The sequence below is a fragment of the Microtus oregoni genome, unplaced genomic scaffold (genome assembly GCF_018167655.1).
Source record: "Microtus oregoni isolate MIOR12 unplaced genomic scaffold, Mior012 000021F_ref0000039, whole genome shotgun sequence".
Taxonomy (NCBI): Eukaryota; Metazoa; Chordata; class Mammalia; order Rodentia; family Cricetidae; genus Microtus; species Microtus oregoni.
Genome location: NW_024543080.1, coordinates 38,314,046 through 38,328,695, shown reverse-complemented (window position 1 = coordinate 38,328,695; position 14,650 = coordinate 38,314,046). Strand labels below are relative to the sequence as shown.

Below are 14,650 nucleotides of genomic sequence, written 5' to 3'. Positions count from 1 at the left end.
CTTTAGATTTTTTCTTGGATTAACTGTTATATTGATAACTGCCAAATGGCAGCTTTTCAGATGCCATCATTCTTCTGTTTATTAGTTGGCATCCGACCGCAAGAGATTTAAGTAGAGTTCATTATTAAAATCTTGTCCTGTGAGGATGCTGGTTGATAATAGACATGTCTTGGAAGTAGCCCCTGGGAAAGAGCAACCACAGTGTCTCACTGGCTCTTGAAGACTCATGTCTGCATGCATTCGCTCATACTGCCATTGATGCCAACTTTTCTCTTTTATTCTGTGGATTTTCATTTTGCAAGTCTTACTTTGATGCTCAAATGCCCAGTGTTGGCAAGTGGTCTTCTATGCTGCCTTTAGTAAACCTTAAATGATCCCCTCTGTTCTTGATCCCTTCCTTTTTGACCCGAGAAGGTATTATAGATGCATCATGTTGATTCTCAGTGCCAGTCTTGGAAACACTGATTATTTTAGTAGATGCTTATTTAGAAATTAAGATTCTAGAAAGAATGTTGCTCCTAGGATATTAGTCTTAGATTTCTCAGTGGTCAAACTTAAGCATTACAGCTCATTTATATTTCTTAATTAAAAATCCCTACTGTACTGGCCCATTCTCTTTGGAGGGATTTCTTGCTCAGCCTAGATACAGTGGGGAGGACCTTAATGTTGCCTCAAAGCTATGTGGTAGATTTTATTCACTTTTCATGGGAAGCCTTATTCTCTCTGAGTAGTGGTTGAGGGGAGGATAAAGGGGGTGAAGGTGGAGGACTCGGGAGGAGGGGAAAGAGTGGAAGTGGGATTGGTATGTAAAATAAGAAAAAATAGTTAAAAAAAAAAAACCCATGGGCTCAATGTGATTATTTATACCTCTAATTTCAGTCCAACACTATTGAGTGATTTTAACTTAACGCTTCACTGTTTGTATCTCCCTTCATTGACAATAAAGTGGATAGGCTGTTATCCCCAGCATGTTTACTTCCTCCTTCCCCCTGTTTACAGTCCTTTTGCTGACCCCATCAGACTGCTGCTGCTGCCTCACTCCAGACCCTGCCTTGTGTGGGCTGCTGCCATGATAGGGCTGTTATCCCATTGCATAGGTGCTGGTCAGCAGTAACTTTCTTTTCATCCATATGCGGAACTTGGCTACTTCTGAGCAATAGAAAGATGTTGAGATTTGGAGAAAAGTTGGAGGAAGCCTTAGAGGGCACTGTTCACGTCTTTGGGTAAGTGAGTCTGTCAGTGTGGATTTGTTTACTGGAGCACTTTATTCCTAGTTTGCACGTCTTATGTAACTAACTGCTGAGCTGCTGACAAACAAAGGTCCTCTGTAAATGAGCTTGTTTAGTAACTTAGCATTTTAACCATTGTGCCACTGCTCAGAATTGAGGGAACTTTTCCTAAAAGTTGTTTTTGCCACAATAACATTAAACCATGACTATATATTCTAAACAAAACCTAAAACATTCCATACCAAGTAAATATAGCTAATAATATTTATGAACCACTAGATTTTAAAATGCAAAATGTACTAGGAAAAGTCTCATGTAGTTGGAGATCAGACAAAATTTTGTGAGTAAAATTAGCAAGACTCTGCCATTGGAATTGGTGGGATTTTCAATTTTTAAGGAAAACAGGACTTTCAGGTTGTAAATGTTTGATGTGATAGTGAGCAGTGAAAGCTCTGTTTGTACCTCTTTAGTTCACTGGCCTTTAAAAGAAGGATTTCTTAGAATTTTTTTCCTTTTTTTTTGAGTTGGGGGGGTGTTTGACTCCCTCAAAAATGAATGTATTTTGTTATATCATGTTCTGTGATAGTCCTGATAATTTTTGGATCCCAGTATTTTATTTATCCAGCACCTAATATTAATTACCATGTGCCTGGTAAATATTTGCTGTATGAAGAAATAGTAAGTGGACTGTATAAAGATTCTTTTTTAACATACTTAATTGACTTTGTTTTTCTTGTGCCTTATGTGGTGGCCGCAACTGGAGCCCGGGTCTTCAGAACAGAGACTCTGGTGCAGGTTTCACAAGATAGTCAGTGAATTCTTGATAAGAAGTCCTGGTGAACACAGTCTCTTTCCAGAGGTTTGCGGTGGGGGGTGTCAGATAGCTTAGAGATGGCATCAAAGGTGGCCTTGGCAAAATTGTTCAAGGTGGCATTGTAGCCCCTAGCTGATGTGTGGCAGTCATCAGTACCGGCCATCAGCAGCAGCTTCCTGAGCACAATAGCAGAGATGATGCCAGGGCCAGGGATGAGATGCACTAGGACAGAGCCACCACTGCCTATCATCTTCCATAGAACAGTGTGGGGCTGACCAGTCTTGTTCCTCAGTAGCCTGTCCCCACAGGAATGATGGAAAGCTTGGCCAAGATGATGGCCCTTTGGATGGCAGTGGCTGCCTTATTGAAGCTTTTAACGTCAAGACCAGCACGACCATTGTAATTTTCATATCTTAGTTAGGGTTTCTATTGCTGTGAAGAGACACCATGACCATAGTAACTTATAAAGGAAAATCATTTAATTGGGACTAACTTACAGTTCAAGGTTTAGTTCATTATTATGGCAGGAAGCATGGAGGTATGCTGGCAGACATGGTGCTGGAGACGTGGCTAAGAGTTCTGCATCTGCAGGTAGCAGGAAGAGAAAGTGACACTGGCTTGAGCATTTGAAACCTCACAGCCCAACCCCAGTGACATACTTCCTTCAACAAGGCCACACCTCCTAATAGTGCCATTCCCTATGGCCCATGGGGACCATTTCCATTCAAATCACCACACCCCAATAGTGACAAATCCTTGAACCTGGTCTTTTGGAAATACTCTCAGGGAAAAGTCAATAATCTCATAATCCATAATGGGCAGGGAGAACAGGTATGTCTCCTCCAGGAACTTGATCTTCATATCACCAGGTGGCACAGTTTGTTGATATGGGATCTACTCATTATCTTTGGCCCTCCCTCCAAGAGCTAAATCTGAGGAAACTTTGTTGGCCTCCAGGTCCTCTGGGACCTCGTGCTACACCAGTATCACCTGCTATTTTCACAAAGAAGCCATTTTTTTAAGACTTAAAAAAAGAAGAGGAAAGAAAGTGACACAAAATGAAAGCAAGCATTTCTAAAGCTAGTACTTAAAAATATAATTTTTGCTTGATATATTTTTTAGAAAATAGCATATTCATCACTTTATGACATAGCCACACTTTAGAAGAAATTTGTTGCTTTATCTAGAAATACCATTAAGAGAAATCAGTCAAAATTAACTTCTTCCTGTTTGCCATGTTTGTTTAATAGAATCATTTGTGTCATATTCATGTACCCACAATTCATTTATTAAGTACTTCACAGTTGTTGATATGTCGAGAATATCCAGGTAAAGGAAACAATGCCGATCTTGAAAGAGTATTTCATTTGATATGAAACAGTATTTTAAAAAAAGAAAAAGAAGCTGAGTGGTGGTGGCGCACGCCTTTAATCCCAGCACTTGGGAGGCAGAGGCAGGAGGATCTTTGTGAGTTCGCGGCCAGCCTGGTCTACAAGAGCTAGTTCCAGGACAGGCTCCAAAGCTACAGAGAAACCCTGTCTCAAAATACACCCCCCCCCCCACACACACACACAAAGCTAGAAAGACTTACCTTGTCAGTGCCTGTGGAGGCCAGAAGAGGGCAGCAGACCTCCAGGAGTTGGAGTGACTGGCAGTTGTTAACTCACCTGATATGGGTGGAGGGTACTGAACTCTGGTCCCCTGAAAGAGTAACAACTGTTCTTAAATGTAAGCCGTCTTGCCATTATCTCAGTTCATTATTAAAAGAAGAAATCTGAATATGAAGGGTAAAATGCATAAACATTTAGCTACTCTGTTCCTGAGGTAATAAATTTGTTCTATGACACACAAAGATGTTTAAGAAAACTGGATTAAGCATGTTTTTTCTTACAGCCATTGAGCATGTTGCTGTTGTTGAGTCATTTCTAGAGAAAACACTCAAGAATTTGCATATTCAGTGTTTTATTTCCTGCATTTGTGATTTAAAATATAAACCTAGTAATGTTCAGATAGTATATTTGAATGAATCATTTCTACATTTTGTTACAGGTTTAGGGACTCAGTATTTCTCTGAGTTCATTTCTTTGTTATGTTTTTGTTACCTCTCACTGTCTTTATAGGAGTAACCACTGGTAATATACATAGTTTAAATAATTGTTTTGGTTTATGGTAGAAAAAGGTTACAAAACCCTGTATAGCTGTAATTACTATTGGGAACAGGATATCCCTATAGTTTTTAAGTTTTGAATATCCAGAAATTTGCTAATGTCATTTTATGTTTTAAAAAGTCCTACACAGTTCTTACATGATGCAAAGCAAATATATAGAAGTATTCACACAACTACTACTCTCTGAACCTCCCAGGTGCAGGGCGTGACTCTACGTGTCCAAATATAGCATGATGCAGGGATTTAATCCATGCCAGAGACATGTCCTACTGGTTGACATGCAACTAGGAATTTATATTCTGGCTCTGTTCTAAACACAAACCTTTCTCCGGGCAACTGGCTGTCAGGAGTGTCACTCACAGGTGACTACTGTACATAGTCCATGAAACCAACTGAGGAAAGATGCAGTAGGCCTGCAGCTTTTCTACCCTTCATAAGAGGTTGCTTTCTCTCATGTTTATATCGTGTTTAATTAAAATTTTATTATCGGAGCCCTGCCTTTTTACAGCTTAGGTTAGTTGAAGCTTCCTGTGAGAAGTTATGTAAAGAGAACTCTTGAGGCGTGGTAACGTGAAAGTCTTCATTTGAAATTGAATTTAATTTTGATAACTTCTGTCTAAATACATCCTTTTAGAATATTTTTGTAAATATGTTAATGGTTTCAAACATTTTTCAAGCCATCATGTCTTTGGAATTTTATAGAAATGTCAAAACATTTTCTAATGGACAACGTAAAATATCATTTCTTTTGTGATTTCTCTTCCCTAGTGCTCTTACAAACCTTTTGGTATTTTATAAGGTTGTTTTTGTTGAAATATGAGCGGCGGGGCTGTGTCCCCAGCACCCGGGCCGCCTGCACGGCTAGCTTATGCCCTGAAATAATTACACGGAAACTGTATTCTTTTAAACACTGCTTGGCCCTTTAGCTCTAGCCCTTATTGGCTAATTCTGATATCCCGATCAACCCATCTCTAATAATCTGTGAGCACCGGTCTTAGTGAGCACCGGTCTTACCGGGAAGATTCTAGCTTACGTTCATCCTGGGTTGGAGCTTCATCGCGTGTGTCTGCCCGGGAGCGGGGCATGGTGTCTCTGCTCCAGAGAGCAGAGCTGTCGAGTCTCTCTGAGCTCACTTCCTCTTCCTCCCAGCATTCTGTCCTGTTTACTCCACCCACCTATGTTTTAACCTATGAGGGCCAAGCAGTTTCTTTATTGCTTAACCAATGAAATCAACAGATTGATATATGACACTCCCACATCATGTTTTCATGAAATAATCGAAAATACTGTATTTAGTTTTCCAGCACTGTCGTTGTCTGGTAGCAGCCTGGACCATAAATTATTTCTGTGGACCGGCATGGAGGCACGGGATTAAAGACGCAACTCACATGGCTTTATCGGGAGGGACATTCTCAGTGGTCCCTCATGAAATCCTGAGTTCACATCCTGAAAATTCCTCTAGTTTATTCTCCAAACAGCCTTTATACCAAAATGTAAACTGAGGGGTAAATTTATTAGCATTCTGTTTCCTAGGTAACCAGGTGAATGGCCTTCAGTCATGTCCACATCTACCTATGCTTGCTGTCACATAGGCTGACACTTCTTTTTAGGCATCCTCCAAATTACAAAGAAGGAGCAAAACAACATCCTGACCCTTTGTTAGGGTAGCGACAGCCTATCTGGAAGTGTACGTAACCACCTCAGGTACTAACTATGGCCTGAGAGCCTGGCTGTCACACCATGTAGAAATATGGGCCTACATAGCACGGACCCATCAGAAGTGGGTCTGTCCAAATAACTCTTCTATCAGTTGCTTCTTAACACCAAGAGCACCTTAACTCTAAGGTCATGTATGGTACAGCAGCTAAGAGCTAGTAAAAGTTAAATGCAGAATTATAAACCTGTTCTGATGAAGCTCTAGCACAGCCAGCCCTGAATAAGACTGTGGTTTGAAATTTTCTGAGAATGAAGAAAGATATGGAGAGGAGGAAGAACATGATGGTAATAGTTTGAGCTTTGAAGCCTACAGTAATTTTGGTATTTATACACTACCTATTTGGAGTATTAATTTGGGAATTGTTTATAAACTCTCTGATCTACAGCTTCCTGATCTAAAAACCAAAAATTATAGTATTACCTCTGAGTATATATATATATATATATATATATATATATATATATATATATATATATATATGTAGTATGAGCTGCGGGCCTCTTCCCACAGCCCGGCTCCTGGCCGCCTGGCTAGCTTATACCCCAAAATAACAACACACAAACTGTATTTATTTAAACACTGCCTGGCCCATTTCTATTAATGTGTGTAGCACCGAGGTGCGCTTACCAGGAAGATTCTAGCCTACGTCCATCCTGGGTTGGAGCTTCATCGCGTCTGCCCGGGAGAGGGGAGCATGGCATCTGAGCTCACTTCCTCTTCCTCCCAGCATTCTGTTCTGTTTACTCCACCCACCTATGTTCTAACCTGTCAGGGAAGGCAGTTTCTTTATTGATTAAGCAATGAAATCAACAGATTGATATATGACACTCCCACATCATATATACTATAATATTATGTCTTAGTATTGTTTAATTTCATGAATTAAGTCATGGGAATCTTTTAGGTTAACATATTGGCAATTACCAACATATCTTTAGACACAGATATGCTTTATGGTTAGATGATATTTTTATTAGTATTTTGGTGATTTTATGAACATCTTTAAGATTTAGAGAACTAGCATGAATGGAAATTTTAACTTAATATTTATATTCAATAAACTATAAACTTTTTTAGGACTGTAATGTAATGTAAGTGTGACTAAGAGTACTGACTGTGTTGGCTTTATAAGATTGTCTTTTGTGGATGAAAGGAACAAATTATTTATATAGTTCATTCTTGTAGTTTTGATTTCACAGCATACTGATTGGTATATCAGGTGTACTTAAGCTAGGAAATGGACCAAAAGCACAAAAGCCTTTTCTTATACTCCTTTCAACCAACAACTGTACATTTGTGCCCCATTATGTTCTAGGTGGGATCTTTTCTAGAACCAAGGATTCTGTAGTGCTGCTTTCATCAGAGATGAGATACTCTGAGAGCAGTATTGTTTATTTTTATTACCACTCCTGGGTCACAAGTATATAATTCAAACTAAAACTGATTCCTTTTAAAGGAAGGATGTTACACACTCATTAAATACTTAAATGGTAATTTTATGTAGGAATATAATAGTATCTTGTGTGGTATGGAAGCTCAATATAGTATGACATGAGATGTTAGCAGGAAGTTAGCAAAATAAGGCAGCTCATATGCTATGCCATTTTGTAGAAACAATAAATACCATAGAAATTCAGGGGTAGAGATCTCTGCCAGCTAGAGCATTTCATCCAGTTCTAACCTAGTTGTAACCTGCCTGTGTCCCTATGTATTGTTCATGTCTTTCTTAGAAGGCTGTTTCAGTCGGGGCAATATGGCCTCTGTTGGTGAATGTATCTACCACTTCCTATCTCTTAATTCTCATTTCTTGAACCTTGCACTTTGAGAAAGCTTTTGCTTTTAGGCCTGGTTTTCATCTTTATCATGAGCTGTTCTAAAAAAAGCTTTGTATGGTAGGATTGGCAAGTAGAGTAGAAGGGGACTGCAGCAACAAAGTTCTTTTCTTTTTTCAAGCTGAGGAACTATAGAAATTGTCCTGTTAGCAAAAAAGAGTTGTTTTTTAATTTCCAGTTGTCTGGCCTTCCACATCTTATACTAGAGCCTCATCTTTCCTGAAGTTCTGATTCTACTCAGCATCCTTTTTCCTACCATTCTTGCACTTCAGAACCCTCACCAAGTGTGGTGCACACCTTTAATCCCAGTACTCAGGAGGCAGAGGCAGGCGGATCTCTGTGAGTATGAGGCCAACGTGTTCTACTAGTAAGTTCTGGAAGAGAAACACGGTGTCACCAAGAAAAAAAGGGAAGAAAATGTATAAAATGTATTGGCTCTTTGAAATATTATTTTCAGGTTGTTAGAGTGTTTCTTCCCATGCACAGTCATATTTTCTATCATGAAAAATTCACATCACTATTGCTCCCTCCAACTTCAGTAGCCCCATGTATAATTGACGTCTCATAGAGAGCCACAAGTCCACTGAGGCAACCACTTGTAGTAGATTACTTGTTGATAACATTCTGTGCTTGTATGCTATTAATCCTAAATTTCTAAGAAAAAAATATCTCATGTTGGTAGTACCAGGATTTTTCTTTTTGGTCACCAACCAGCTCCCATTATTAGTTTTGAATGCTCAGCCTAGCTTAGGGACATTTCTGGCTAGCTCTTTTAAATTAACCTGTATTTCTTTATCTACCTTTAGCCTTGGGCTTTCCTATGTTTCTTCGGTATATTGTCCTTTCACTGCTTCTCTGTGTCTGGCTGACCTTTGCCTGGCTTCTTGCTCTGGGCATCTCCCTTATTCTCTCCTTTTCTTCTTCTTCCTGGTTCTTCTTTTTTGAGCCTAGTTTTCTCCTTCTATTTATTCTCCCTGCCTGTAGTCCCACCTATCCTTTCTCTGCCTAGCTTTTGGCCATTTAGCTCTTTATTTGACCTCTCAGGTGCCTTAGGCAGGCAAGGTGAAACAAATACAGCACATCTTTTCACAATTAAACAAATGCAGCATAAACAAAAGTAATACAACTTTGCACAGTTATATTCTGCATCATAAACAAATGTAGCACTCCTTTGCATAGTTGAATAATATTGTACAACAGTTATGAGCATGTTTCACACGTGTCAGTTGATAGACTTGTGTGACCATATGTGTGATTGCTTGGCCAGGTGTCTTGTTACGGAATCTAGAGACAGCTACATTTCACTGTCATTATAGGGTACAAGTAAAAATGGATGAGTAGGTGCATATTAAACAAAAATTCCTTAATCAAAGGAATGGCATTTTAATAAAAGAATAAGTTTCTAGGCTGACAAGTTGGCAAAGCGCGTAAAGGGAATTGCTGCCAAGTCTGACTTTTATTCCTGAAACCCACAGGTAGAAGGAGGTAACTGACTCTTGAAAATTGTTCTTTACCTCCACATCTAAAACACACACACACACATGCACACTTATTTGCACACGTGTACACACACATACAGTAAATAGTACAAACACTTTTTTTAAAAAAGAGTAAGTTCCTAGTCTCTTAGCACTCCTCATCCAGAGAGCAAGTTGGTTGAGGACAATCGCATGTGCGTTTGGTTAGTCTCCTGGTAGACGCGTGTATAGATGACGAAAGAACACAAAGGACGATAGCTATAATATTGGAGTGGGTGGTAGGCAAAATGTCTGCAGGAAGGATTTCCTAATTTGAGCCATTAAGAGTTAAGGACGACGGAAGAAAGGAAAGCTGTTCTGAGTTGAAGAGTGGCAGGAGATAGAGGACACAGCACATTTAAAAAGCTGCAGATCGTGAGGGCCATAGGGGATGCTGCTGCACAGTGGTCAGCAGTGCTTGAAACAGCTTAGTCCGGAACCTACTGTGGCCATTTACTAATTTGTTATACCTAATTAAGAGCTTTATTTACTTTGAGACAAGCATAGGCTCAGCGTGGGAATAAAAGTGCTCACTACAGAGTTGCTTCAGTGTCTGTGTGAAATAACATTCATAAATCTGGGATGTAGTAGATAGTTAATGTTAGCAGCAGTTTTTATTGGTGTCCTGGCTGCTTTTAGAATTTGATTTTCCCTGTCAGCATTCTGTAATGAAGTGTTCTTGGTTGACTATTTAATTTGTGGTGCTTCAGATAGCAGCCCTCTTTTTTTATAATGGAGTTGTAAAGACAGGGTTTTAAAGCTAGCATAGATCAATTTGTTGGTGTGCTTATTTAAAAAGTGAACCTGAATTAAAGAGTTCATCTGTAATGGTGCTGTGACTGGCTGTACAGTGCAGCCTGATACGTCTCTTCCCATCCCAGAGTTCTCCTCATTAGTGTTGGAACTAGTTGCAGACATCACTGAAACAACAATCTATAGCACTTGCCACAATTTAGAGCAAAAATATTTTGTTAGCAGTTCCAAACTCTGAATAAATTGCTAAGTGCATTTTTAAAAATGTGCCTTTCACTGCTTGCCCTCTGGTGTAGGTACACGTCAGCCGCGTAGCTTGAAGAAGCTCAGTTACAGGTGGGCAGAAGGGACAGGGTAGCCTCAGAGAGCTCTTTAACATTGAGGATTTCTTATGCAAACAAACTTTTGTTAGTTTCCTCATTGAAATGTGAATAGATTTTGTAGTACTTACCCTTTAAGTCTGATCTGCTTCCGTTTACATAGCACTAAATTTACAATAATTGCTGCATGCATGCTTAGCATAGAGTGCTCAGCAAGGGACCTACCTGTTTTTTAGTGGGATAAGCAGATACTGAAAGAATTCCTTTTCTTATAGATAATTGTAACTTATTAAGTTCTGTGAGAAAAGAAGTCCAGAATGATTTATGAAGAGGTGAAGTTTTAGCTAAGAAAGGAAGGTTCAACAAAATACAGGCGATGATAGGATAAAATGGGTAAGAATGAGTCTTTGGAGCAGAGTAAACTAATACAAGACCCAAGTCCTGGTCATGAGAAGAAATGAAAGGGTATTTGCGAGGCATCTTCAAGGAACCCAGAGAGCAAGTGGCAAAGTAAGTTTTCTCCTCGAGTAATTTTGTCTTATTTTAAAGATACGTTCAAAAGAAAACTAGTTCTACAAACAAAGCTACTTTAGAATCAGCACAACTGTCTACTCAAGTAGAGTAGTAGCGATTTCGTCCCTTCTTTATTTGATTTTCTTCCTTTGAATCTGGCCTCCATGGAAATTGTGGCAGTATTTGATATGCTGGATCGCTTGATCAGGACTTTTCCTATTGAAAAATTAAAAGTCAAAGAGAATCTTCTCTTGTTTTCCTGGCTTTGAGTTTGTGTGGGTGTGTGCAGTGCAGCTGTGCTGTGGGTTTCTTGGCAGTCAGATGGGGCAGTTCTCCATGTAGTCATCCCAGAAGGAAGAAGCCTTCGTGTAAAAAGCCTACTTTGACTGGATTAGATTCAGCAGGAGGCATCCAGGCCTGAGCTCCTTGGCTGGTAGCCTCCTTTGTTTGGCTCCATGGATCCAGCAGCCTCAGGCCCATATACAGGCATTATGACAGAGCTCTATCAAGAGGAGAACATGAGAAACAGCTGTGTCTCAGTATAAAATCGCCACTTAGCAATACAGTTTTAAAATAAAGTTTTTATTGTTAATTATGATTCGTTCAGGTTTTTTCTTTAAAGAACACATTGTAAAAGGCATACTGTGAAAAAAAATTGCATGCAAATATGAATTCAGAATTTTCTGTAATTTATGAGAATGCTCTTTTCCTAGATCCGTTTGTGCACAGATGGATTCACAGCGCTGTGCTCAGTGCTTCCTTGTTGCCTTCAGCCCCATTTGCCCTCCTGTGTGGTCTGTAAACACCAAATCCTCAGATTAAATGCACATAATATGCAACTCTCCATTTCTCAAGCACACTCACAGCCTTCCCTTGGATAATAAACTCATTGTAGCCCATTACACACTGCAAGCAGACAAAAGCCTCTGACTTGATTCTTAGGGCTTTTGACTTCTTTATATCTTTGCTCTTAGTTGTTATTTTCAATGAAGTACAGAGTTTATGGTTAGTTCGTCTGTGTTCAAATCCAGCCTTTCCTAATGTGTTCTGACTTCCTGCCTATTTCTCAAAAAAACACAATACAACAAAACAAACACCCCCCAAAAAAACAAAAACCAAAAAAAAAAAAAAGCAAAGCAAAACAAAAAAAAAAAACCCAGCAGGACTTTGATGTTAGCATTTCTCTCTGGTTGGGGTATTTTTCTTTCAGATCTTCAGAATTTCTATGAGTTTTTATTTTAGGTTTTAGTTGATATAGTCAACTCCGAGGGCTTATCACTCCACCCTTTTTCTGTGTGTATGCACATGAGATTTCTCCCTTCCCCATTTTCCTTAATGACTAACATAATTTAAACTTTTCCTCCCCATCCTTTATTTCTAAGTTGTCCTACCGGAGTCTTTGGATTTTAGCTTCCACAGGGGCAAAGGTTTCCCACATCTTGTTCACAACCATATGCTGTGATGCTTAGGTTGGACCTGGTTTTTTGAGGGCATTTCATAGTATTGTATGCATTAATGGGCTAGGTGACGTGTCAGTCAAATCTGTATCTGTTAAGTTATCTATACCCAGAAAAATGGATTATTTCATCCTTTAAAAGCTCTGTATTGGGGCTGGAGAGATGGCTCAGTGGTTAAGAGCATTGCCTGCTCTTCCAAAGGTCCTGAGTTCAACTCCCAGCAACCTCATGGTGGCTCACAACCATCTGTAATGAGGTCTGGTGCCCTCTTCTGGCCTGCAGGCATACACACAGACAGAATATTGTATACATAATAAATAAATAAATATAAAAAAAAAGCTCTGTATTGATACTTATTTTAGAACTAGTTTTACTGCTATTTGCCTTAATTGTTTTTATATGTTTTATATGTTTTTATTCTGTTTTAGATTCTGTTTTTAGGAAAACAAGTAGAGGTCTCATTATTTTGAGTTTACCATAGAGTGCTAGATATTATTTTAGTACTGTTTATTGAATTTAATTGAAAATTTAATATTCCATCGTTGCTTCCCCTAAAGTTATATAGATGTGTACAGCTTTTAATTTTGAGAACAGTGTGCTTTAAAATATACCTCCTTTCTGTCTTGCAGTTCATAATTGGACAGTTGAGGATACCCTGCAGTGGTTGGTAGAATTTGTTGAACTTCCGCAATATGAGAAGAATTTTAGGGATAATAATGTGAAGGGAACAACACTTCCCAGGTCAGTGGTACCCAGATTGCTTTTTCACACATTGAGAAGTATATTTTAGATGACGCCAATTTTCAGTTCTGAACCTGCAGATAATTCTGGGGCTGATGGCATAAAAGAAATACTATAAATATATCTGTTTTAAGTATTTTATCTATTTTCTTGTTATAGTTTTATTCTTTGTGCATTCATATATATGTATGTGTATTTGGGGCATGAGTGTGGGTACATGTAGATGGCACATGTGTGTAGAAGTTAGAGAACGACCTTAGATGGTGTTCTGTAACTTGACCTTGTTTAAGACAGGGCCTCTTTGTTATCAGTGTTTGTGCATATCAGGTTAGCTGGCTCCCAAGCTTCTGAGTATACATGACTTAAACTTTTCCTTCTCCACCTTCTTTATTTCTAAGTTCAAGTGTCTCTTGCCTGTTCCTCCTAACTCACTGAAGGATTGCATATTGCATGAATCCCTCCACCCCTCAACCTACCCAAGAAGGCTTCTTATCTTCCATTTAGGTTTTCATCTTAAGAAGTTAAGCACTAAGAGTATAGCGGGAGCTTTTTCAACTACTGCTAACTAAAAGCTCTTAAAGTAAGAACTGTTTAACATCTGCTAAAAATGTTTAATAAGTCCCATAACTATTTTATTTTTCTTTGTGAAAATGCCACCATTAGGTAATTATTATGAAATACTGCATTTCATAAATTTCTCAATTGCAGTAAGTTATAATAGAAAGTAACTTTAGAAAAGAGCAGCTCATCATTATAGCAACCCAATTATCACCCCAAGGAAGGCTTCCAGTAGCTAAGTTTTATGAAAGGGTTTCTGAAGTGTGGTGTGCTTCATACAGATGAACTCTTGATTCAGATGAACTCTCAACAGTGATCACCAGGCTGTGAAGTAGTAAATATTGTTGCTTGTGTATTGAAATTTGTATATTAGAAATACTTTGTTTATTACATGAACTTTTTTCTGTGTACAGGATAGCAGTTCATGAAACTTCATTTATGATTTCCCAGTTGAAAATCAGCGACCGGAGTCACCGACAGAAACTTCAACTCAAAGCACTAGATGTGGTTTTGTTCGGGCCTTTGACACGTTAGTATCTCTTTCATTCAGTGTGATCCAGTAGTGTAGTCTGCCTATCCCTGTGTTGAGGAAGAAAACAGAATGGAGAAGCGCAGATCAACAAGAAGAGCCACTTGCTGACTGTGAAGGAAATATGGCTCATAGGATGAGCTTTTCTGCCATAAAAACATGAATTTTCAAAAGTAGTTACTAAGTAAAAGTAATTTTAAAATTTTCTCAGTAGTTATACATGTTCTTTCCAAGAAAGCAGTGTGCAGAAGGCCTTTAGGAAACATCACAGCTGAGCTAGCAATGATGATGGATCTTTTATACAAATGCTAATTTCATTATTAGCTTGCTTTGTGGACTTGTGTTTACTGCTAAACACCAAAAGAGGGTCATGCCTATCTTTTTTTGGGATATGAAGTTCTTGGTTCTTTTTTTTTTTAAATTTTATTTATTAAAAATTTCTTCCTCCTCTCCCTCCTCCATTTACTTCCCCCTCCCCCAACACCCCCTACTTCTCCCTCTC

At 38.9% G+C, this 14,650-nt stretch overlaps 1 protein-coding gene across 2 annotated transcripts in view; it reads left to right on the top strand.

Moving 5' to 3' along the window:
- Stim2 (stromal interaction molecule 2) overlaps positions 1-14,650 on the top strand; it is a 127,315-nt gene that overhangs the window by 90,069 nt on the left and 22,596 nt on the right. For both annotated transcript variants that reach the window (XM_041671467.1, XM_041671469.1), the window contains exons 4-5: positions 12,950-13,061; positions 14,033-14,148. In XM_041671467.1, the coding sequence (XP_041527401.1) occupies positions 12,950-13,061; positions 14,033-14,148 (228 nt within the window). The remainder of the gene's footprint in view (positions 1-12,949; positions 13,062-14,032; positions 14,149-14,650) is intronic.